Source organism: Taeniopygia guttata, chromosome 1, assembly GCF_048771995.1.
Source record: "Taeniopygia guttata chromosome 1, bTaeGut7.mat, whole genome shotgun sequence".
In the NCBI taxonomy this organism is placed as follows: domain Eukaryota; kingdom Metazoa; phylum Chordata; class Aves; order Passeriformes; family Estrildidae; genus Taeniopygia; species Taeniopygia guttata.
In genome coordinates, this window is record NC_133024.1 from 95,209,996 (window position 1) to 95,234,912 (window position 24,917).

Sequence of the window (24,917 nt, forward strand, 5' to 3'; positions counted from 1 at the left end):
TATCAGTTTATGTTATCATCCAAAAGAAGGGAAAAAACACAGAATTTATCTAAAATGCAAATCTAGCCAAAAATGAACATATCTTACATTATAACACATGGAATAGTCCATAAATATGCTAGTAAAGCTCCCACTTTGGGAAAGCCATTTATACCATAGTGTAATCCTTCACCTACTTAGCACAACAAAACGTCAACACTGATATAATTAGAAGAAATTGTAAAAAACATTATTTTCTTGGTAGAAAGTATAATGAGTCTTTTTCATTGTTGTGTTATTTTCTACTCTTTCTTTCCTCCTTGTAGTAGACCAGATGCCATGAAATATAATTATAGAATTCAGTGGTGATAATAATCCAAAAAGACACTAGTCACCAGAACCCTACATGCCTGCATGTGCAGCCTAAAAATAACTTTCCTGTCTTATTCTTACTTGGGAAAAAAAAAAATATATATATATATATATATAAAACTAAGACTAACATTTGACAAGAAATTAAGCCTTCCTTCCACCACAGCTGCCCTTGGACACTATTCTGTTAATGTGCTGTGTACTCATACTTCTTTCTTTCCTGCCTCTCATTGCTGATTTACATCAATTCATACCAGATTTGAGCTGGGGCAGATCCTAACAAAGATACTGGACAGTATAAGCTTCTTATGCTCACTGAAATACTTCATGCTACAAAGAATGGGAGGTATATATTATTCCATTCTACAGATCCAGGGAAGTTATAGAATACAGACAGCACAGAACTTGCCAAGACAACTTAAAGTTTATCAGCAATAAGAATGTGCATTTCTCAGCTGCAGGTGAATCAAAGGAACCTTACTCCTACCTGAGTTACCTGTGAGCTACCCACTATTTAAAATAATTTGCTATCCCTGAGTGACAGCACAGACATCCCCAAGCCTAAAGTACTACATTCAGATTTTGCTGTGGTGATCCCCATATCTCACCCTCTGTAATCTGTTGTGCACTCTGCAGAACAGAATACTGTACCCTGAGGCAGGTGGATCTTTTGACTTTTTCCAATCAAAATTAGGCTGCTTATCAACAACTGTGCATTTGTCTAGATTAACTTCTTTTGGACTGAAACAGGTTAGGATGTGCTCATTGGAGCAGCAGTGAAGAACCAGTAATCATGGGGATAGTGCAGAGTGGAAAGAAATTATAATCAGCTGGGGGACAAAAACCTCTTCAGTAGTACTGTAAGAATCCCAGAAAGAATAATGCACAAACCAGAATCTGCAGTCCAGCTGGAAGGAAAGGTATGTATGGGGCTAGAAGGAGAATTTACCTGGTTAACACTGCACTAACCTGACCTCTGAACAATTGCTAAGTGAATGCTCACTGTGAGAAAGCCCAGCCAATCGAACTACAAGAATGGTAGAAGAACAGGTTGAAGGTAAATTACAAGTTTCAAAGGAGAGGAGAAAAAGTGATTTATTTAATTCTCATACATGGACTTAAGGCAGCCTCTCACAAGAAAGTGTGAATGTAAATCAAAAAAAATGAGGACATCATTTAGCAGGGTAGCTAGTGTGCAAATTAACAGCTCTTTGCAATTGTAACAATATGGTCATATCACAACTCAGTTTAGAGTAATTTATATTTTTTCTGTATTCCTCTTACAACCAAGAATTCCAAAAGTTGCATCGGTGTCCCCTTGTGAATAAAGTCACCTGCAATTATAAAGTGACCAAATAAATATCAGTCCTAATTGCAATACTCCTTACTGATGTAGACGGCTAAGAATTAAATTATACTTTCTTGCAGCTCAAAAAACAGCCTGTGCAAACCTAAAATTAGCACATCCCCCTCCTCCAAGGTGTTTTATCCATTCCTTTAAAATATTCACATCAACCTGAATATGAATTAAATGCGGCTTCTCTTATTTTTCCTCTTTTAAACAAAATCTGCATTTCAAAGGAAATAGACATTTTTATGTTGGATAATGAAGAGAGTATCAGCCTACTCTTCCTTTTGTGTTTCACGTTTCATATCTCCTCTTTTCAATTTTTCTTCTTAAATCCCTTAATTTGCCTGGTAAGAAATGTGTTGTCCAAATAAGCACATATTATAAACAATTAGAGGGTCTGTTTTCTAATTGGTATAGTACTTCAAGATGATACCTATAGCTACTTCATGAAATAGTTAAAGCTGGAAATGACCTCTGGAGAGCATCTAGCCCAACTCCCTCTGCTCAAAGCAGAGTCCACTAGTTGTTCCACATGATAAGAAAAGGATGTTGCTATTGTATTTGCTTTTATGCTACAGAGCAGGGTCATTCTTTGATTATATTAGGATCCTGTATCACTACATGCACAACAGCTCCATAAGAAATAATTCCCTTGTTTCCCATGCAAATAAAAATTATTCAACAAAAGACTACAGCACTATATATAAAAAAGGTAATTACAATTCCAGATATGCTCAGTCTTCACAGAGTGTCTGTCTCACCATAGAACAGAAGCACCAGAACAAAAATAACAGTAAAGATCAATTAAATGATACTGTCATAAAAAGCCACCAAACTGCTGTGTTTTAAGAGTTGGCCAAGGCCATGATGTGGGAATGCCTCAGTGTGGGTACGCCTGGAACAGATAAATAATGAAACATTAGGCATTTAGTAATTTTTTTCTTGTAATTCTGCCTAACTAGATATATCAGTTAATAACAGATATTCAACCTATTTTATAAATAGCAACAACAACTTTGGTGTCACCCTAGTATTTTAGACAGACTTAATTCTTCAGTAAGATGGAGTTTATAGATGCATAGACATTTTTAAAAGTTTTCTCTCAGAATATCCTTACGATTGTCATTATTTTGGAAGCCTTATTACATTCAAGAGGAAATATGGCCATTTTGAACATATGCTTGACTGGCCATACTTTATAAAAACATACACTCTAGAACAAAAATGAAAATCAGGATGACTCACCAACTGGGTTGCAAGCAAAAAAAAAAAAAAAAAAGAGTTTGAAAATATTGTGTAATGTTAAAGAAACAAGCAGACAAAAACTTCACAGGAACTATTGTATTTAGCATTTTGTTTTACTCATTTCAGAAACTCAAAGAAAGGCAAAAGTTCCAAACAATCTTCTCAGTGTGTCATAGGCTATCGTCCCCCCTAGTATAAAAGACACATCTTGTGAAATAGCAAAAATAAGAACGGATACAGAGAGAAAAAATTAAATCTTCACTTAGAACCAACTAAAAACCACAGTTTTCAAACAAAAATTCTTCCCTTCTGAGGAGAAAAGGATGCCTCTACTAATCTGAATGAAATATTGGACTCAGGGAAAGGCAGTTAAATTCTTTCAGGGAAGTAACACTACAGAATGGAAGCTGAAAGATGAGTTGAGATGATGTATAGGACATCTGCAAGCAGAAAATGCCAAATGTTTGTGCTTCTTTTCTTCCTTTTCACAGCAACTCTAATGATCAAAGGCACATGCTTGTAAATGCTAGCAAAGTCATGACAAAGGTTAAGACTAATCCCCATACTTGAAGAATCAAAAGATTCTCCAAACACACAGCCATTTAAAATTAGAATTTAAGCAAGTGGAAATTAGAAAGCAGGACAAATTAGCATATTTGAGAATTGTGCATTTCTACTTATGCTTGTTCACATAGATAACACAGCAGAAATACAAGGGAAAATGTTCTATCTCACCCAGACACCAGAGACACCAGTTTCAACTTTATGTTATTTGTTAAAAACTCAGGTATAGGACGAGACAACCAGACTTGAAATACAAATTCTGTATAAAACCTGATATTTGGTAAAAACATCCACCATAAACCAGTCACAAAGAATGAATTGTATATGTACGTATTATCCCAGCTGTAGCCTGCAACTTCCAAATAGAAAAATTGTGAGTTTGAAGCCCACATGCAAAATCTTCAATTGGAAGAATGTAATTGCTGGAGGAAGATTTTGTATGACTGCAGTTTCTTGAGTTTCACCAAAATTTTGCCTGGATACAAAGTAAGGAAAGACCCAGGAAATTGCTGTGCTGGATTTGTTTGCTGGGAGGTGTGACAAAGCAAAGGCTCTGGATTCAGGTCTCAACAAAAGCCTCCTGGGCCAGGTAATTGAATGTCACTTCCAATGTCAATTCACTTGCTCCAGTAAGAATATAAATTACTTATTTTCAAATAAATATCTAAATACATATGTACTGCATTGACTGCATTAGAAAGCTCAGGCATTAAATGGAGAAGTTCAGAGCATACAAACTTGTGAAAAAAGCAGGGAAAGTTTCACTGCTTTCAGTAAAAGTCAAAAACTATGGTATCAGAACAGATTTAGATAATTAGCATCTTGAAAACATATCACATTATGATATGTTTTCCTTATAATTACATTATCAGATCTAGGAATATCTGAAAATTCTGATATTCCACATAAAGGCTGACTAAGGAGGTCAGGCTGGTTTATCTACACTTGGACTAAAACTCTGGGTTGCTTCACAATTTTCTTTCAAACAGATTTCCAACACATTTTTATAATTTCTGTCTCTAAAAATCAAGTATCATTAATTTATTTGCCACATATTCTGCAGAGAGAATATAACAGGAATAATAATTTTTAAAAACAATATTTTTTGGGGGAGAAATCCAATTGCATGTCCTAATGTTGCTAATGGGTTTTTTTTGCCCAAGCAAAATAAAAAAAAGAACCTGTTAAGATTCTTCTAAAAAAAAGAATAAATCCACTGAAGGTTGTCTCTTAATGTGTTTTTCCTTAAATTAGTGTTAGAGAATGTTGGAGGGGAACAGTGTTGTGTCCCACTCATTCCTTGTTTTTCTTTGTGGGAGCATGCTATTGTACAATAAAAATGTCTTTTCAGTAATTTGTCATCTGCTTTGAAATCATTCCTTTCAATATAACCTTTTGTTAAGATCAAGCAAGAGAACACATCTCTTTCTGCAGAAAGGCACAAATAAAATTTCTAGTACACACTGGGTGGATGAGTTCTACTGCCAAATTGTATTTCATTAACACAGTTGAAAAATGGCATTTGGCTAAATTATATCATACCTTGTATAAAAGTCTGAGTTAGTACAAATTATCACATTGGTATTCTCATGCTTAAACTCAGTACCACAAGCTCCTCCTAAAACTGGTATAATTTGACAAATGTTAAACTTCATACTTTTACAAAATTATTTCTGCCTATTCACTTTGTGTATATATATGTATTGAAGAGGAGAAAGCAAATAGAGCATATTTTGACTTAGAACCTAAAATCGTGTCTTCTTTTCACCTACTCCAATGTTCCCTGTGAAGCGGCAGCACTATCATAACCCTTATTTCCAAACAATTTCACATTATTGGAAGCCCTGCATAAACAGACACTGCAAGCTTGGACTTTTATGACTGCCCTAGCATCCATATTTCAGAAGTTTGAAGAAAGTTTAGAAATCTACTTCTTTACAGAAAAATGTCCCTCTGCTTTTAGTGGCCAGATATTTCAACTACTTCTCATGTCCCAATGTGCAGAGACCATGCTGCTAATGCCTACACTTGTGCATATAAATCTCTAATCTGTCAATCCAGTTGCCTGTGAATAGTCTATTTAGGTTGGGTTTAAAGCAGTGGGAAGTCGACCTACACGAGAGAGTTCCCTTGTAAAATGACCGGAGGTCAGTGTTATTATCTCTGTGGGCTACCAATGGTGCATTTGTTCCACCCTGTGTATGAGTCATTCATTTATAATAAGCTCCACTGCGCTTTGAAAGCGCTGGGAGGGATGGGTACAGAAGCTTATCTTCTGTCAATTGGCTGAAGCATAAGACGACTCCAAAAAGAGATGTCCTCAGTATTTAACTGCTCAGCTAGAAGATGATTTAACTTTGTTATAAATAAATTAGAGACCTTACACCCAAATCCCAGTAGAAGTATGCTGTAATCCCACTTTCTATTCAGACTGCCACTTAGCCATATACTTCCCTCGCTTTTGAAGTTTTCATTGTTTATAAATACCTGCTGAAGATGTATATAGTCAGTAGCAACTTTCCATTAAAAGCAAAAATAGTTACTAAAGCCAGTTTAAGCAATTAAAGTACAACTACATTATCCAGGTGTAATTCTAGATCCAATAATTTATCTTTCAAACATAGAATTAAAATAATGCAAATTAAACAAGCTCAGTATTCAACTCAAAATAAGTTACACACAGATTTAGGTTCTAAATTTCCAGATGCAAAACCCCCATACGGTTTCAACAGAGTAGAACATTTCTCTTTTATAGGTTTCTTGAGGGAGTGAGAGAGAAGGTGAAAGAAAAACACAATAAAACAAAACCATTTCTGCATTCCTGCAATCACTGACATTTGTAAATGGCTGTGGGATTCATGTAAAAAAATATTGTCCTATTCAACATATTTGTAAAACATATTTTACACATAGCCACATATATATATTTTAATACAAAATTGTCATTTAAATGTTTCATGCACTCTTCTGACGAGGCACTCTTGTTAGTCTTGGAATCCCTTCCACAATTTAGCTGCTGCTGGTTTTTTCCTAACTTATTCCATCTCTCTGAGGTCTCTCCTTAAAAGCCTATCTACCTGTTATCTTTATAAGATGTGGCATGTTTAGACAGTGGATTATAGAATCAAGGAGAAGTTAGTTAAACCTTTCTTAATACAAGAGACAAAGGTGTCAAGACACATAAATTTCTGCGGCTTTGTCTTGAAAAGATACAGAGCAATACAACTTGTCAGCTTGACAATTCTTCCAGTCTTTGTTTACTGTTCTTGCAACATTCACAGAAAATGAGATCACCAATCAGACAAGGTCAGAATATCATGCTATCCAAATGCTGGATAAAATATAGCACTGAGCATGCAAAGTGAATGTCACACATCATTACAGAGAGCTCAGATTACTGTAGGCACACAGTACCATGCTTCAGTAGTAGTTGGATTTAATGCAACATCTACCACTTTGACAGACCACTCCAAAATAACTACATATATAATTCATTTGAATAAAAAATATTTTTATTTCCTTTAATAATATTATGGAGCCATGAACAAAATGCATAATCATTTTCTGAGTATCCATCTTTTCCACTTTGCAATAAATTTCTAAAACTTATTCATGTCCTTTCCTTCTTAGGGGATGCCTACTTTCACCTCAAGTACCAAATGTGGAGTCATTTGCAAAGTTGAAACAGTAGAATACAAACAAGTGACAGAAAGGTCAAAACAGGCCTGACATCTTTACAGGCCTGTCTTCTCACTGACAGATTTCCCAAAACACACTGTGCTTCTTGTTAAGCAAGTGTCACCAGTTTCTTTATTGTCTCCTTCCAAGGTGTTAAACAGCTCTGTACTGTTTGATAACCTGTCATCACCCAACAAATGTTAGCAATAAAGAAAAAATGCACTAGCTTTCCATGACACCATAATAAAACATACTCAAGAGCTTTTCCCTAAACTCACTGTCTGATAAAACTAAAATAAAAATTACAACTATATTGAGGGTTTTCAGCCTTTCTCCAGGGGGAAAAAACCCAACAAACCAAACTGGAAAGTACTTAAAATGTCACCCCAGTCTAACTGATCAATTAAGTGAGTTTCTGTGCAAACATAAAATACACTTGCCACACACACAATTGTTTGAATTGCACTGACCTACCCAGAAAACTGACAACTGTGGGGGTAAAAAAAAATTTCAAATTATTACAGTATGGCACTTAATTTCCTTCTTCCTTCAATTCCATTGTGAACTTTTTTTTTTTTTAATAAATTAAAACAACAACTCATTTTTCTAAGAAGAGAAAGGTGTGGTAGGCAGATGGCAGAGGTGCAAAAAGCCTCCACTAGGATCCTGTTGGCAAGGCAGGAATGAACCCTGACATTTGTTGGTAAAGATGCAAGTATGTGATCTGCCTACACTACTATGCTGCCTGTTCATTGCTCTTTCACCACCCTGCTGTGCCCTTACTTTTTTTTTTTTAACAGAGTACCAAGAATGTATTTTAAAAATTTTATTTAATCTGCCAAAAGTAGTCGTTTAAATAGCCATAAAGTGCACTTACAAGTCACTAACCCTTTTAAATCAGTATCACATCTGACAACCTTCCTATCATAGAACCACTAAAAAAGTAGGAAGAAAAGCTGAATTTCTAATTAATTCAATCTTCCCCTAATTAGTGATTAAAAGCATCCATGTGTATGAATAGTGTTTGCAAATCTATTTTGCTGTTGCTGTTTTCAGGATACAATCTTTAAAGTACTGCCTATAGATACACCCACTTCATTACAATAACTAAATAACTACTTTCAAGTTTATTATGAAGTAAATTTGCATAATGTTGGACCCCAGGAATAATGAGGACAAATAAGCCTCTCCCTGAAGATGATGATGACCTACTTATTTGCCATTTAAGGAATTAAAGTCCTCAATCTGCAATACTTTCAAACACTTATTAAATTGAGAAAGCATAAAAATCTGATGATTTCCCCTACAGATGGATATTACTTTGAATGAAGTGCATCTTGTGATTTTTTGCACCACTATTATCATTTAACAAAAAATGTACTTCCACAATAAAGCTACACCAATTTAGTTTTCCTGGTTTCAGTTTATTTAATGGGAGGGGTAGAAATTGAAAGGAAAAAGTAAGGGGAGAAAACTACCAGCTAAATAGCCTTCTTAAAAAAAAAAACAAACCTCACTTGTTATTCAAATATGTTATTTAACTATAGATTAATTTTAAAATATTCAGTTATTATACAGAAAGATTTAATTCATCTTTTGAAGAAAAGCAATTAAAAGGGGATTATTTTCTGTATCATGGCTCAACCAAAAACATAGGTTACAATTATCATAGAAGTTGTATTTTACACAAACTGAAACACGACTTTGGATGAGGAAACTGTACACCAGGAGAAGCTGAACTCTAAAGAAACACAATACTTCTGTCATGCAGATATCTTCAATGATAAATAGGAAAGGAAAACAGAACACTGAATAATATATGAGCAAAATAGAAGAGTTTCTCTGAAAAAACAACGTTTCTTTAAGAAACATTTGCTGAGCCAGGCTTGCTAAGATAGATTTGGTAGTGTCTTCAATGATTTAAATGGTTACTCATCAGCTCTATTGTCTCAGTGCTTCTTTACAGATACAAATCCTAATATTTAAAAAATCTCACCAAAAAAACTGCAATTCCCTCCCTTGCTCCTGGCCCTTTAGGAGCTTTAGACCTGCCTCCTGGTGAGTGAATAATGATCCTCAGATATCACTCAACAATATGGTCCAGAACCAAACAAAAGTTAACAAGTGTAGCCAGACTGAGCTCCGCCTGCTGGGTCTGACCATACCTCCCATGAGCATTCCTGGACCAGGCCAGGGATGTGTTTGGTGCTCTGCGTTGTGTTCTCAGGCCAAACTGAAAGAATTCCACATTTAGGAAAAGCGCACATGAGAATCCACATAATGTTAAAGCCTGATTGAACTGGACAAAAGTTGAAAAAAATTATAAAGTGGTGACTACTGTTTAACCAATATTTTGTTGTTTACTAGGCCTAACAAGGTGGCCATATTTATGTAAAACAAAATTAAGTCTATTTCCCGCCTGAGGGTGCTCAAAGTTCAGTGAGCAGCAATGCAGCTAAATGTTTACTATAAACCAAAAAAATGAAAATATTTCATTCTTAATATGAAAACTCTTCAAAATTTGATTCTTCATTCCTACCTCTGAAAAATTTCTACTGTTTTTGGAGCATGCAGTTCAAATCCCAAGTGCTGTAACTCAGTTTTCTTTTCCTGTTCACACCCTGATTTATTGTGGATTTTGAAATTTAATGGATTTTAGATATAACAATATCACGTCTATGGGAAAAATAAACATAGTCAGCTGTATTCTTTATTCAAAGTCAGGGGCTGGAAACTTCGACATTCTTTGGAACCCATAGGTTTTACAACTTAAAGCAAACAGAATATTAGATACATTGGGGAAAAGGTCCTTGTTCATAACTCAGTCTTCTGGTTCACACTTCACAGGAAAAAAATTCCTTTACATATTTAATTAGAGCAATCCTCTAATTTCTAATTCCACATCTTCCATATGGATTAAATGCATATGTCAACATTCAATAAATATGGCTATGAATTTCCCTTTCACTTTACACCCCAAGTAACTGTTCATTCATTTATAATGAGGATGCAAACCAATTGTAAATTAGACTGCAGGAAGTTTCCTTTAGAACCATTGCAGACTTAGAAAGTTCATAGTATCAGAAAAAAGGCCCAAATATTTTCCTGTCACTATCTCCATATTGGGACTTTTATCTGTACAGTTATATGTTGTACAGTGAAAAGTGTACACTGTGCACTTAAATTCTTCAAGACATGAAATAGCTAAAAATATTTGATATGACTAAGATCAGAATGTATGCTTGTAATCCACATAGCAGATGTGAATATTATGGAAGAACTGTCATAACCAATTACCCTTCTGGTCCGTTCACCTGAGACTATACCCTGAATTGACTTTAGGCAGAACTTTTTAGGAAACTCAATAAGGAGATCTACTTAAAATTCATAGCACAAAACCAGCTCTTTAACACTGCACCCTTTCAGAAGCATTTTTGTCTGTTGTGCACAGAGAGTTATTCTAATATACAGTCAGTGCTAAATGGCAATTAACTCTTCAGCATCTGATTAAATATCACAGTGTTACAAAATAAAACCTGCAATTTCTGTTTAAGGACAGACCATGCCTATGTGCTCAGACAGCTTTCCAATTCTTTGCAGGCACTCAAAAGTAGAAAAGAGTCATAGCTCTCACTTCCAGCTTAATGCTTTCCTTACACTTCAATGAATATGTGGAGAAAAGGGCACTTGCATCCCTGCCTGCCTCAAAAGATAGTTGCCTCCCTCTCTGCACAGTAACTCCATCTACCTAAGCACACTTTTATATCTCCTTCAATATTAGAGTAATGGAGAAACTGCAAGGGAGGTCACTTGAAAAAGCACAATCTTAACTTTTAGATGGGTATAAAGCTTGTTGAAAGTCAGTATTCCTTACTTCAGTGGGTTTTGAATAATGCCCTGGGTCTAGTCAAGCAAAACTCTTTTTGAAGTCACAGTTAAGATGCAGACATATGTCCCTTTCCAATGGCTTGAATGTATTTTATTACTACATTAAAGGTCAATGCAAGTACATTTTGTCTTTGTCACTTAACTAGAGCTGTATTTGACCTAACTCTGCAATTGTCTCCCACAAGAGGAGAAAAGGACCATACATTTGAACAGACTATTACAGCCTGTTTTGCACTACAAATTATTCAGGTTAATGAAATGCAATGTAATAAGATAAAACTAAGATTCTTGTCTGCAAATTTATAAACTTTGTACAGATTCTCTGACTTGTTTAAGCTACTAAAATTTCCTAATAGCAATTCAGGCAGCTGAGCTTTGGGAGCTAAGAACATATTTGGGAAATCAAGATGTCAAATACATTTTCATGTCACATATTTCCCTCTGCATATAGCATGCAAAGTTATTGAAAGATGAGAAAAAAATACGTACAAGCTTTGAGTGAAATGAGTGGTGAGAGATCTGGTAAAACTGAAGATTTTGGAAGAGAAATCTGTTGCTTGTTTTCAAGAAGATTTACTGCTAATTCTCCTTAATCTCAGTAGTAGCGTCTGTCTTCACTGTCTGACCAGTGTTGCTCCAACGATAATTATCCTTCTGCTAGATATTACTTAATCATCTGCTTTTTAGATGACAAAAATTTACAGTTGATTAGACTGAATAGCTGCATTGGTATTTCAAAAGTTTCTAGGAAGGGACTATTTCTGTGCTCAAATACCTCTAAATAAAGGATTCTGCAGTCTGAATGTCCTTGGATTTTGAAGAGTGTTCACTGAAGCAGATAAAGCTAAGTTAAAGAAGCATTTAGTGCTTCAGCATGCCAGCTTCAATAATATATGTTGTGTTTATATGTGAGCACCCCCATGCACACATTTCTCCCTTTAGCTGTAGTGTATGTCTCTATTTACCACAGCATATGCAGATTTAAATTCTAAAGCTAGCCCTTGCTTTTCTGAGAACAGACCTGAGACTGCTATGCTATTAACCTCAAAGCCAGTGTTGGCACAATTCAGTCATTAATGACAATTTTGTGTCTTTTCTCTGTGAAAGAGGGTTACTTAATCTTCATCTGGTAATGCTCAGCATTGGCTCGGTTTGCTCAGTATTCAGGAGTTCTATTTTCAAACAGCACAGCAATCAGAGTTGATTATCTCCTTAGAACAGATACAACTGGCCAAAAGAACAAGTTCCAAAGAACCAAATTTTTCTGTAAAGCCATATTGAAGATCAATGAGAACCTCAGCATTCCTCATTAACAAAACCTGAGCTATAGGGACATAAAACCAATCTGATCCTTTCGTCCCTATCCCTCATAAGGACTCTGGCAGTTGTAATAATCTTTTAAAAAGGGAAAAATGAAACTTGATTCTAACCATTTTTACTAGAGACAGAAAGTTATCAGCAGCATCATTCAGAGTCAAGGCTAGGCAAAACACCTTCCATAAAGTCATGAGGTCTGTTCTTCCAAGACAAAAAAATTTAAGATGCACAAAACAGCAAGCAGCAAGAGCTGAGAAACCAAGACTAGTGTTCTGAAAAGGATGTATCCTTTAGGTTGCACAGTATCACACAAAAACAAGTAAAAGGGCTTAAGTAATTTTTTCTAGCAGTAGGTTATTCCAGACCTACAGGTTTACTTATCTATTGAGAATCCAGCTGGTAACACATGTGTTAGACTGGAAGGATGACTGATGTGATCCAATACAGCAACTGGAAAGATTATGAACTTACTTCATGTTCACTTATTTCATGTTCTAACACAACTGTTTTTTCAATACCCCAAAATATAAAACTTGATATTTACAAATATAGAGAAATATATTACAGAGTACTGCAAATGTTGTTTGGATTTCTAGTCTGTTTATTTGCCGGTTCTCAAGGCCCTTAGGAACAAAGGGATTCCTGTAATCACAACACACTTATACACTAATGCTTTAAACACAAACATTGAAATACAAAGCTCTTTCTTTTATTTTGCCAAAAACAAATATCCAGAAACTTCTGTCACCCTATTTATTAGCTAGTACAGCTTTAATCATCTAACCACTATGGTTCTCTCAGTATCCTTTTTATAGATAAATATTTTTAAAAAATCAAATAATCCATGAGAATGCAAACAATAAGTATCACATCTTATTTCTTATATGCTCATTACTTTTTATCTATTTAGCAGAATAATAATCTGATCAATTCTTATGAACTCCAATTCTATTAAATGGTTTTACCTTAGATTTTACTAGACGAAAGAAAAAACAATCTGTCTAGCTGATCAAGAAAGAAATTTTTATTCATTCCATCTTTTTAGAGAAAAAAAGCGTTATCTCGTTTTTTTATGGGTGTCACTTAAATCACAGTATCACTATTCCTGCTAAACTTTACAAAGCTATCCCTATCCTGCTCTAGCTTTATTGTGTAAATAACAGTGGCTCAACACACTTTCCAGCAGAGATGTGGGTTTCCTTGCTAAGAAACCTAGAATGTTTCAGCTACTTCAGGCTAATGATCTCTCAAATGCACACTAATATGTTTGATAGAAGTCTCTCAGCATGTGTGCACAGAATGCTTAACATAAGAATAACACTACTGTGGGCAGGGCAAATCGCTGACACCATTTCAGACTGAGTTAGATGCTGGAGGCACAAATTAAAACTGCTTTCATTTCAGTGGGCTTTGACAGATGGAAGACTGCATCAAATCTCTAATTGTTTAAACCATTAACTCATCTTTCCACCTGCATTATCTCAGGAAAGAGCTCTGCTGGAAGCCTGAAACAATTGTTCGAATACAGAATTCAGGAGTGTATATTATTCTAAACAGAAAGTAAACTGTCTTTTTGAGATAGTCAAACAGTATGTTTATTTGGCTGCAGAATTAGTAAATTGTTTATCTTTATTTTCACATTTTCCTCTCAGTTCTGAAAACTCATGAAATAGCCTTTCAGCCGTCTCACAGAATCAATCAATCAGGGACCACTGCCTTGGCCACTGGGAACAAGAAAGATGTATTGCAATTCACAGTGTGTTATGATGATCCCCATTTATCTCCAGTCCTTGTAAATGCCACAGCACATGCAGCTCTAAATTATGCCTGCTGGTCTCTTGACTTTCAGCTGCCTACAAAAAAAAAAAACCCTTGTGTGAGGAGCTGTAAAAAAAATAAATTATGTCTACTTCACAAACTCTTGAAATGCCTTTCCCAGTCATTTCATCCCCCTTGCCCCCACCTTAGGTCAAAAACACGTTTTTCACAGAGCCAGCATCAATGCAGGGCTCTGCCCTTCCATGTTACTCTCAGCAGCAAGCGGCTCTGTTGTTTTTATAGGGAGGCACCTGTTAAATGCTCAGCACTTCCAACTACTTGAGAAGAACAGGCTTGGAACTGTGGAGCTCACACTGTAAAAACAAACCAGGAAAATGGAGCAGGGACAGCAAAAGCTGTGCATTTACATCCAATTTAGCAAGAATGGCCGCTGGAAGGCAATGGGATTCTAAGGACAGAAGCTTTGCAAATGGCAGCAGGAATGAGTCATTCGGGACTCAGAAAGCATAAGTAGAAAAGAAGAAGAATACATTGGGCCAAGAATTTCATTCAGGGGCTGGAGCATCTGCCATATACAGAGAAGTGCAAATATCTGGGACTGATGAGCCTGGAGAAAAGGTTTAGAGGGATCTTACTCATGTTTATAAATATCCATCGAGATGCAATGAAAAGGAGGTAGCCAGGCTCTTCTCTGTCATGCCTATGGACTAAACAAGAGACCATAAGCACAAAGTAAAAAACAAGAAATACAGAAACTCTTTTACTATGTCGGCATTCAAACACCAAAGTAGGCTGCCAAGAGAGGTTGTGGTATTTACATATGGAGACACTCAAATTCCAACTGGATGTGGTTCTGGACAACCTGCTCTAGTCGACCCTTCATTAAAAGATGAAAAAGAGACAAAATATCACATAAAAATTTTTAGAGGCTAAGTTAAGGAGAGGCAAAAAACCTCAACTCAGAAATTGTGTAAAGATGCGAAAGTAAAATCCAAGAGTGAAGGTCAAGTCAGTGAAGGAATTCAAAACACAACATAGAACAGTTTATTATTGCTATTTACAAAAAGAGCAAATTTCTATGCAAAGTTGTTACCCTTGAAGTATTTAAGTCAGCCTTGCAGATTATTTTCTTAGGCCAGGTTTTGATAGTATTTCATATATGAAGTAGTTCTTAAATCCACATATAGCAATTAGGGAAAGATTGATCCGCAAATTTAATGGTTATTGTAATGCTTTAACCAAGTTAGTTAATCAGTGATATGAAGGTTAGAGGCAGCCTAGGATGCAATGTTCATGCACTAGTGAAGTTTACAGTCCTGAGGGATATGGGTCAGGTAAGAATAAGGTCAGGACCTAAAATATTAGGAAAGTAAACTTCCAGCTCATCAAGATGTTAGTCAACAGGACTCCCTGGGAAACTGCTCTAAAGGACACAGGAAAAGAGCTGGCAGATCTTTAAAGACATGTTCCATACAGCAAAAGAACACTCAATCCCCAAGTGTAAAAAATGAAGAAAGGAAAGCAAGAGACCTGCAGAGATGAGTGGAGACCTTCTGGTCAAGCTAAAGGACAAGAAGGAAATGCACAGGCAGTGGAAGTATGGAGACCAGTCCTGTCAAGAATATAAGGACGTGGTCAAACAGGGCTAGGGAGAAGGCTGAGGTATTCAACATTTTTCCTCTCAGATTTCAGAGGCAATTTCTTTACCCCCACACCTCCCGAGTGGATGGGCTGCAAGAGAGGGACTGGAAGAAGCACCTCTTCCAGTAGCAAAGCTGACTGACTACCTGTGCTAGAAACAAGTTGAATTATGTTTCAGATGAAGTATATAAATTAAATACACTACTTCATCCTGTATATAACCTGTATCTCAATGCTTTAAAATAACCACTTAGGTAGCTCAGAGTTTGATATACCAGAACAAATACAATTAGTTGGAGAGAAAAAGGAGGAATAAGCCCAAAACAGGTTATATTTGCCTACCTATAGACATAACCAATGTCAAAATATTATTTAAAGACAGTCTGAAGATTACAGGCATAAATACATTTTTTGCAATATTTTGCCAAACACTTGGCTGTGATGGAAGACTTTAGGCCAGACACATAAAAAACTAGATCCATCAGTTTCTAGCTTTAATTGTCTTTCCCCAGCCAGACTGTGCAGAGGCTCTATTTTCAAGTCCTGTGCTGAACCAGTTGTTGGCAAGTGGAACTGGGGTTTTATGTAGTTTTGTAAGTGGAAAAAAAGAAGGAAGTGTCTGTCCAGTTCTCTACCCAGATATGCTTTTTACCCCTGTGGTGTCTAGGAATGAGCTGACTGATATCCAGGTACTGGTCCAACAACTTTTTTTAGGAAATAGTGAGCCCAGCTCAATCCAGCCCACTTTCTTTTTCAGTCTCTCCATGCTGCAGTTCTACTTCCTCATGCTTTTGCTTATGAGTCCAGCTTTGCATTACTCAGCAAGTCTGACAGGCGGCCAGCAATCTACTGGTAAAGTAAAATAAATGCTATATTTTAACTTTCATTACCTAGACCAAATATGAATGGACCCTCAGTACATGAACAATTCTACACCAAGTAGTATCAATCCTAATGAGTGTGTCATGCTAGTGGAAACATTTATGTGGCCCCTGGGAACATGGAGGGCTGAAGAGTATATGTGAAATGCCCCTAACACAGACACAGTTTGAATCCATTCCCCTTGACTTTAAATGGCAATAGGGCCACAGCTTTCTAGCAGCACAGTGGCTTCCAGCTCCTCCTGTCTGCTGCCACACTCCATGCACTGGTGTAAAGACATCTCAGCTGGCCTGTCAGCCAGCTGCCTTCCTAAAGGAACAGCCCTTAATTCCTTTGAGATAATTCCCTGTTGGTTTCTGTTACCTTAGGGATCCCTGGCTTGTCTCCGTAAAGAGTGCAAGTGCATTCCAGTGTGGCCAGCACATTTCAGAGTCACTGGCAGAGGGTCCTCTTGCACGCTGTCCCTCTAACCTTCACTTCTCATCCCACCAGGCACACAAGTGATACTGTCCCCCTCTCCCCTATTGCAGCTAGTTTAAAGCTCTATCAATAGGCCCCTCTGGTTCCCAAGCAGCAACTCTCGTCCCCGAGAAAGGTGAGTCCTTACTGGTACAAGCATGCCTGGTGCTGCATAGACCATTGCATGGTGAAAAAACCCAAAATTCTGGTGGTGATACCAACAACAGAACCACGCAGTAATAGACGCAGCCATTTATTTCTTCCAATGTTGCTGCCTTCAGCTGGAAGTATAAAGGAAATCATAACCTGTGCCTCAGAGTCCCTTGCCAAACACTCCAAAGCTCTGAAACACTTTTTGATCATCCTTGGACTACATGTTGCCACTTCATCATTCCCTGTGTGGAAAATCAGTAATGAGTAGCAGTCTCAGGACCACTCCAGATTAGGAAGTTTCTGGGTGACATCCCTACCCAGGCCCCCAGGGAGGCAGCAGACCTTGTTATGGGTAGGACCTGACTGGACACAGCATTCCAGATGTGGTCTCAGCAGGGCTGGGGCAGGATCACCTCTCTGCTGGCAGTGCTCTTCCTAATGGCCCCCCAGGATCCCATTGACGTTCTTGGCCCCCAGGGCACACTGCTGGCTCATGGACAGATGGTTGTCCACCAGCATCCCCAGGTCCTTCTCCCCAGAGCTGCTTTTCCACAGGTCAGCCCCAGCGTGTCCTGGCACAGAGGGCTGTTCTTCCCCAGGTGCAGGACCCTGCCTTTGCTGAATTTCACACAGCTCTTCCCTGCCCATCTCTCCAGCCTGTTGAGGCCCTACTGAGGACTGCCCAGCACTCTGGGGTATCGGCCACTCCTCCCAGCTTTGTGTTGTCACTGAACTTGCTGAGGAGGCATCTGCCCTCTCATCCAAGTCACTGATGAACAAGAGAAACAATACTGGGCTCAGTATTGAACCCTGGGGGATACCACAAGTGAAAGGCCCTAGCCAGACCCTGTGCCTCATTACATCCCTCTGCAGTTTGCCAGCCAGTCAGCTCTCAATCCATCCAGTCCTTCCTTCCTGAGTTTGTTTATGAGAATATTGCAAGAAAGTGTCAAAAGTCTTGCTGAAATTGAGCTAGAAAATATCCACTGCATTCCCCCCTCCACCCAGGTAAATTGTTTCATTGTTGAAGGCCATCAGGTTGGTCGAGGACTATTCCTGATAACCTACTTGTCATCCATGTGGGGATGGACTTCAGAGTGAGGCACTCCACCACTTTTCCAGGGATTGAGATGAGGCTGACTAGTGGCTAAATTCCCTAAGTCTTTCTTCTTGCCTCTTCTGAAGGCTGGGGTGAAATTCGTTTTCTTCCAGTCCTCAGGCACTTCCCCTGATTGCCATAACCTTTCAAAGGTGATTGTGTTTGGCCTACTTATGGTGTTCACCAGGTCTCTCAGCACTGGTGGGTGCATCCCATCAGAGCCCATGGACTCATGGATGTTAAGGGTTCTCTAAACCAATCCTCCCAGACCAAGGGAAAACTTTAAAACAAACACTCCTTTACCCAGATCTCCTTTGTCAGAAATTCCTGAAGGCTGGTGTCGTCAATGAAGACTGATGCAAGGAAGGTGTTCAGTAACACTGCCTTCTCCTTCTCCTCTTACCAGTCCCCATTCCATTAATTCCAGATGTGTCTTGGCCTTCTTTGCCTCCCTTCTACTCACTCTGAAAACCTCTCTATATTCATTCCAAGTGGCCTGACCCTGCTTCCATCTCCTGTGTATTTCCTACTTACAGTGTAGAAATGACAGAAGTTCTTTATTCATCCACACAGGTCTCTTGCCCACTTTGCCCAGTTTCTTGCTTGCTGAGATGCATCATTCTTGAGCCTTGCAGATGTGATGCCTAAGATCAACAAGCTCTCCAGGACCCCTCTTCCCCACAGGATCTGTTCCCACAGGATTCTTCCAAGAAGACCCCAAAAGAGGACAAATCTTGCTCTCCTGAAGTACATACTTACTATCTTACTTGCTGCCCTGCCTCCTTCTTGCTCAATACTGAATTCCACAATCTCACCATCACTGGAGCCAAGGCTGCCCCCAACCTTTATATCTCCAACAAGGCCTTCCATGTTAGTTGTAGTAAGATTGAGCAGCACATCATTCCTTGTGGAATCTTCCAATATCTGTCACACTCATACAAACCTCCTCCACCAAGGTGCTGAGAAGTAAAAGGAATTAGCATTTTTAAAAGATTAACTGAATTCCCTGCATCACTTTAAAAATTTTAGTTAGCTAAAGCAATTGTTTAACTTTGCATTGCAAAACACAAAAAATCAAAGGCATGCTGAAAAGACAACATTATGCTTAAGTTTAGCTCTGCTAACAATTTGGCCAAATTTACATTTATTTATTTTCTAAATATGGCAAAGCTACTTTCTTAAGGAAAATATATTACCTTCCTAAGAAAGAATGAAAAACATAGGGTAACATGACTGCAAAGCACATTTTAAGTAATTTAAAACTTAAACTATCATTGTTTTGTAATACAATATAATATTAATTTGTAGCATTCGTACACTGGTTTCAAGACACTGATTCAATTTTAAGGTAAAATTCATGTCAGCTTATATACACTTTATGTGGATTCGATAAACTTGGGAGTGACTCAGAGAGATGTTCTTATAACCTCTGCCCTGCTGTAAATCCGGGACTACTTTTCTTGTATGATTCCTTCTTTGTTGGGCAGACACAAGCCATTGGAAAACCTTTGCGATTACTTACCACAGTAGGCTTTGCAACTAAATTTTTAAAAAAATGTATCAGGATCACAGTGGAACAAGGCCTTCATACTTTCCTGCAAAGGCAATTCAGTTATCATGAAATAAGTACTTTGCACATCTGTTTGGGATTTTCAAGAAGAATTTTAAGGATAAGATTTCATTGCAGAAATGAAATCCTTAGCAGTGTGGCACAACTAACAGGAAATGTTCCATTCCATTATTTTCTTATATTGATACTGTTATACTCTGGATTTTAATACTGATAAAAGCAATCAACTTTGTTTTATTTACCTGCAACAGAACAGGCAAAAAATTGGCCCATTTCCCATCCCTTTTATGTCAAAAGAAGCTAGATCAGTGAATGTATAATCCCATTCTTTAAATGTACACAAGACATCAACATCTGTTAAAATCAAGGGTTAGCATCACCATTTAACATCGATTGCATTATTGAAACAATACAGAACAATGCTACTTAGATTTAACTCCATTTTCAGTACAACCTTCATGATTAAAAAGGCCTAAATTATTGTAGAAAAACATTTTTAGGATGTTTAGGCAAATTTCCAATGAATGCAGCTTCCATGAGATTTATGAACAGTCAGCAACAAATGTGCAATTCCACTTGAGTTAAACCCACTAAAGCTTCCAAATTGCTGTTGCTTCCATCCAGGCACCATAGAAATACACTTGCACAGGAGAATCAGTTTACAATTAGCCCACCTACCCTCTAGAATTCCAGGGTTTAAATACAAATGGGAAAGAAGCATCAGTAGAGCCACTGGGATTTGTGGCAAGAATACTTTCCAAGAAACTCAGGTTAAGATAAAAATTAAATACCCAAACTGAATGAAACGTTGAATGTTGAAACCCTGGCACTGTTGGAGGAAGATATTTAAGTTATTGACAGTTTTACTCTTTTCTGACCAAAAATACTGAAAAAACCACAAATGAGACATTAGTTTCCAGTGTAAACTTTCTTAAAATGACAGAATTATGTTTGTTTAACTATGCTTGATATGTATCTTCCAACATGATTCCTTTGTCCTGAAAGAGTGAATCACTTGGTTTTAATTTGTGATATTTTATTACAGGCTGAGGTTTCCAAATAAAATATAAACTGACACTTCTGAAAACAGGCTAAGAAGAAAAGCACTTAATCTACAGACAGGAGACTGAAAGCACCTAGGTAACATAAATGAGAGAGGAAAAAACAGGACTTACCTTTGAACACTGTTTATGATTCTGGCACCAAGCAAGTGACCCATTGTTCTGAAAGACAAAGGAAATGTACATGAATAGTAATATTTCTTTCAGGCTAGACATATTCACCCTAACACATTTAAATGGAATACACCATCCAGTTCTGCTTAGACAATGATGTTGTGCCACAGTATAGGTACCAATCCTGACTCCTAGCCCTTTTTGTGGAGTTAAAGGCTCACACAAGTGTAAAGAGAACATTAAAAAGTTAGGAAAGCATTTCAGCAGGCAAGTTTGCTGGAAAACTGAACAAAGTCATCTTTCAGTCCATCTTTGTAAACACTTGCTGTCTAGAATTGCTAAGTAGTAGACAAAAGTTAACATTTGCATTTAAGAAATTGATACAGATTAGTAGTGATTCATGAAAAGTCCATTAGTTGCATTTCCATATTGCACAACACTTAAACTGTCAAGCAAAGATAATGAACAACCTTTATGTAAATGCAAAATTCAATTAAATGCAACATGAGTTTCCCAAAAGAGTACTGTGCCAGTTTTATTTTTTATTTTTGATAATGAAGTGCATTCCTGAGATCAGGAATCAGTACAGCTCTGATTTATCCTGACTGCAGTAAAACAACCAATACAGGATAACATGCAAAATAATAATTTAAGGTAAAAGAAAAGAAAACATGATGAGAAGAGAAAGAAGTATGAAACTGGCACAGGGACAAACAGCAACGTGCTGTTCTTCTAGAGACATTTCTTAAGGGTCCAGTCTGGAAAAAACTCAGCTCAGAAGTGTATGTTTGTGGTGTTCAAACATGAAACAGAATAATTATCTACTTTCTGTATAGTAGAAGATTGAAACAACATCAGGAAGACCTAAATGACTGAACATGAGAAATGGGGTACAAACCCTGCAACACATCCTAAGCTGACATACTTAGGACATTATATGTATGTACTTCTTCCATCATTTATAAATCCATACTCTGGAAACAGAATGGCTGAAGAGTCTGGTAAATCTGTAGTTCAGAATTGGGCTACAAATGTCAGTCTACGAGGGAGTAAAAGGACACCCATTTATAGGAATTAGGTAAGGTACTCCCACAGGGAATGTAACTGCAGTATATTGTCACTGTTGGCACCAATTATAGATCTGGAAATCAATTTCCAAGGAAGAGGAATTCAGTTAAGCCAGAATGTAAAGTACTAATATAGCAGCACTGTATCTTTTTCTCTCTCTCCTTTTAAAATTTATAGAGTGATACAAATAATGGAATAATATATATATGTTACATTTGTTGGCTTCATCTGGCATAATTTTCTTCACAGTAGCTAGTACGGTCTATGCTTTGGAGTTATGCTGGAAGCAGTGCTGATAACACGGGGATGTTTTTCTTTCTGCTGAGCAGTGCTTACATATAGCATCAAGGCCTTTTCTGCTCCTCACCCCATCCCACCAGTGGAAGGTTGGGGCTGCACAAGGAGTTGGGAGGCGACACAGATGGGACAGATGATCATAAGATCCCAACTGACCAAAGGGGTATTCCATACAATATGGTATAATAATCAACATATAACACCGAGGGGAGGAGAAGGAGGAAGGGATGGATATTTGGAGTGATGGTGTTTGTCTTCCCAAATCACCACTATGCATGACAAAGCAGATGGCTGAACATCTGGGAAACAGTGAAATAGCTCCTTGCTTGTGTGCATGGCTGTTGCTTTACCCATTAAACTGTCTTTATCACAACCCATGAAGTTTTTCTACCTTTACTCTTCTGATACTCTCCCCAGTCCCGCTCATGGATCAACTGAGTGAGCACATATCAAGCTTAGTTGGCAGGTGGCTCTTAACTGCAACAATATATAACTTTTTATGTATAAAACTCACACAGATAAAGTAGAAATTATTCCATCAGTATACAATTCAGAAGGATAAATAGATACATTAGAATCATTGTAATGGAGACAACCACAATCATTTTTCAAAACTGCAGCACTGTGCTCTGATCTCAGCAAAGTTTGTAAGCTTGAATACAGCTATTTGCTACCACAACTATGAAGCCTATGCTTTGAAGCTGGATCTCTCTTTGTGAATGTTTAAAAAGATCATGTTTGTGCATGTCTTCATACAAGTGTATAGTCACTTGTTCACAAAAGTTTCCAAGATGCAGCCAGCAGGTCAAGGGAAGGGATCATCCTCGTTTAATCTGCTCTCACGAGCCACACATGGAGAACTGCATGCAGTTCTGGGATCCTCAGGACAAGAAAGTCAAGAACCTCTTGGAGCAGGTCCAGGGAAGGGCCACAGCAATTATCCGAGGACCAGAGCACCTTTCAGTAAAGGCTGAGACACTTGGGGTTGTTTAGCCTGGAGAAGAGAATGCTCCAGAGAAATCTTATTGCAGCCTTTCATTTTATAAAGGGGGCTTGCAAGAAAGACAGAGACCAAGGCCTGTAGAGACAGAACAAAGGGCAACAGATGAAAACTGAGAGAGGATAGATTTAGATTGGGTCTAGGAAAGAAACTTTTTATGGGTGGTGAGATACTGAAACAGGTTGCCCAGAGGAGTGCTGGATGCTCCATCACTAGAACTGTTCAACGACACCTCATGGAAGATCCCAGGGCAGGAGGGATGAACTAGATGACCTTTAAAGATCCCTTCCAACTTCCATCATTTTGTAAGTGACTTCAACCATCTCCATAGCCATAATCACAGCAGTTTGGCTTTCACCACAACTCTTAATCCAAACTTCAGAAAATGTCTTTTTTTAATATGAGCTGAAATGCTAACAATTTCTACTCCTGTATCACCAAGGAAGCTATGGGGATAATAAAGACATATCCACTCTTTTTCACTCCTTTACACTTATTTGCAGTTATTTATGAGGGTTTCAAAACAATCAGTTCATGCCATTTAATTTCAATATTTTATGAAAATTTATTTTATCTTCCAGCAGATTACCATGAAATACTGCTTAATTTTATAATACCATTTTTATCTGGCATTGCGGTAAAATTTAGCTAAAACTGAGATTTCCTAGCATAAGATTAGCTAACTATGAGCACCAACTCAGGTCCAACCCCTTTGAAAAGGGACATAAATGAAAGAAATAAAACTTTAGAACAGCTGTAAATAACATAAGCTAGTGGGAATTCTTTAGTATTATTCTCAATGCTGTATTAGGATTTATTATTTCCATTTACAAATCTAGCCAGCAGCAATGTTAAAACAGTATTTTATGTGCTAGTTTCAATTTATCCCCCTTTCTTCTTCACATAAAATGTGACAGAAGTAGCTGATTGCAATAACAGATCAGTAGCAGCTCACCACTTTGTTTCAGTTATGCTGCTACTTTCCAGTGAACTAGAAAAAGCACCTCTGCTTTTAAATTAAATCTGCTACTTGAGACAATAAAGCCATAAATGCCCAGATGTGTGGTTTCTCTACTTGATAATTTCAATGTCTACAACTGTTTTAATTTCTCTACTGAAACTTATTAGTATTTGAGTTAAAAGGAAGTCTATAAAAATGTAAAAATATTGTTTAGCAACTTCAACTTCATACAAACTAACATGATATGAATGATCTTTCATTGTATAAAGAAAAACAAATTCCTTTGAAGAGCAAGGTATCAGAGCAAGCACAAACTCTAAATGAAGGCTCTCTTCCCCTCTGCATCTTAACACATGGTTAATCACAAACATTCAGCTGTGATTATTACTCATGCCAGTGTACCTGGCTGAAACCATAATCTCAAATAATCAGCAATTTG

The 24,917-nt window shown here is 37.4% G+C and overlaps 1 protein-coding gene across 1 annotated transcript in view; it reads right to left on the reverse strand.

Annotated features, from left to right (window-relative positions):
* ANOS1 (anosmin 1) overlaps positions 1–24,917 on the reverse strand; it is a 126,244-nt gene that overhangs the window by 81,750 nt on the left and 19,577 nt on the right. The window contains exon 2 of the mRNA XM_030280562.3: positions 21,153–21,200. Coding sequence (XP_030136422.2) covers positions 21,153–21,200 — 48 coding nt within the window. The remainder of the gene's footprint in view (positions 1–21,152; positions 21,201–24,917) is intronic.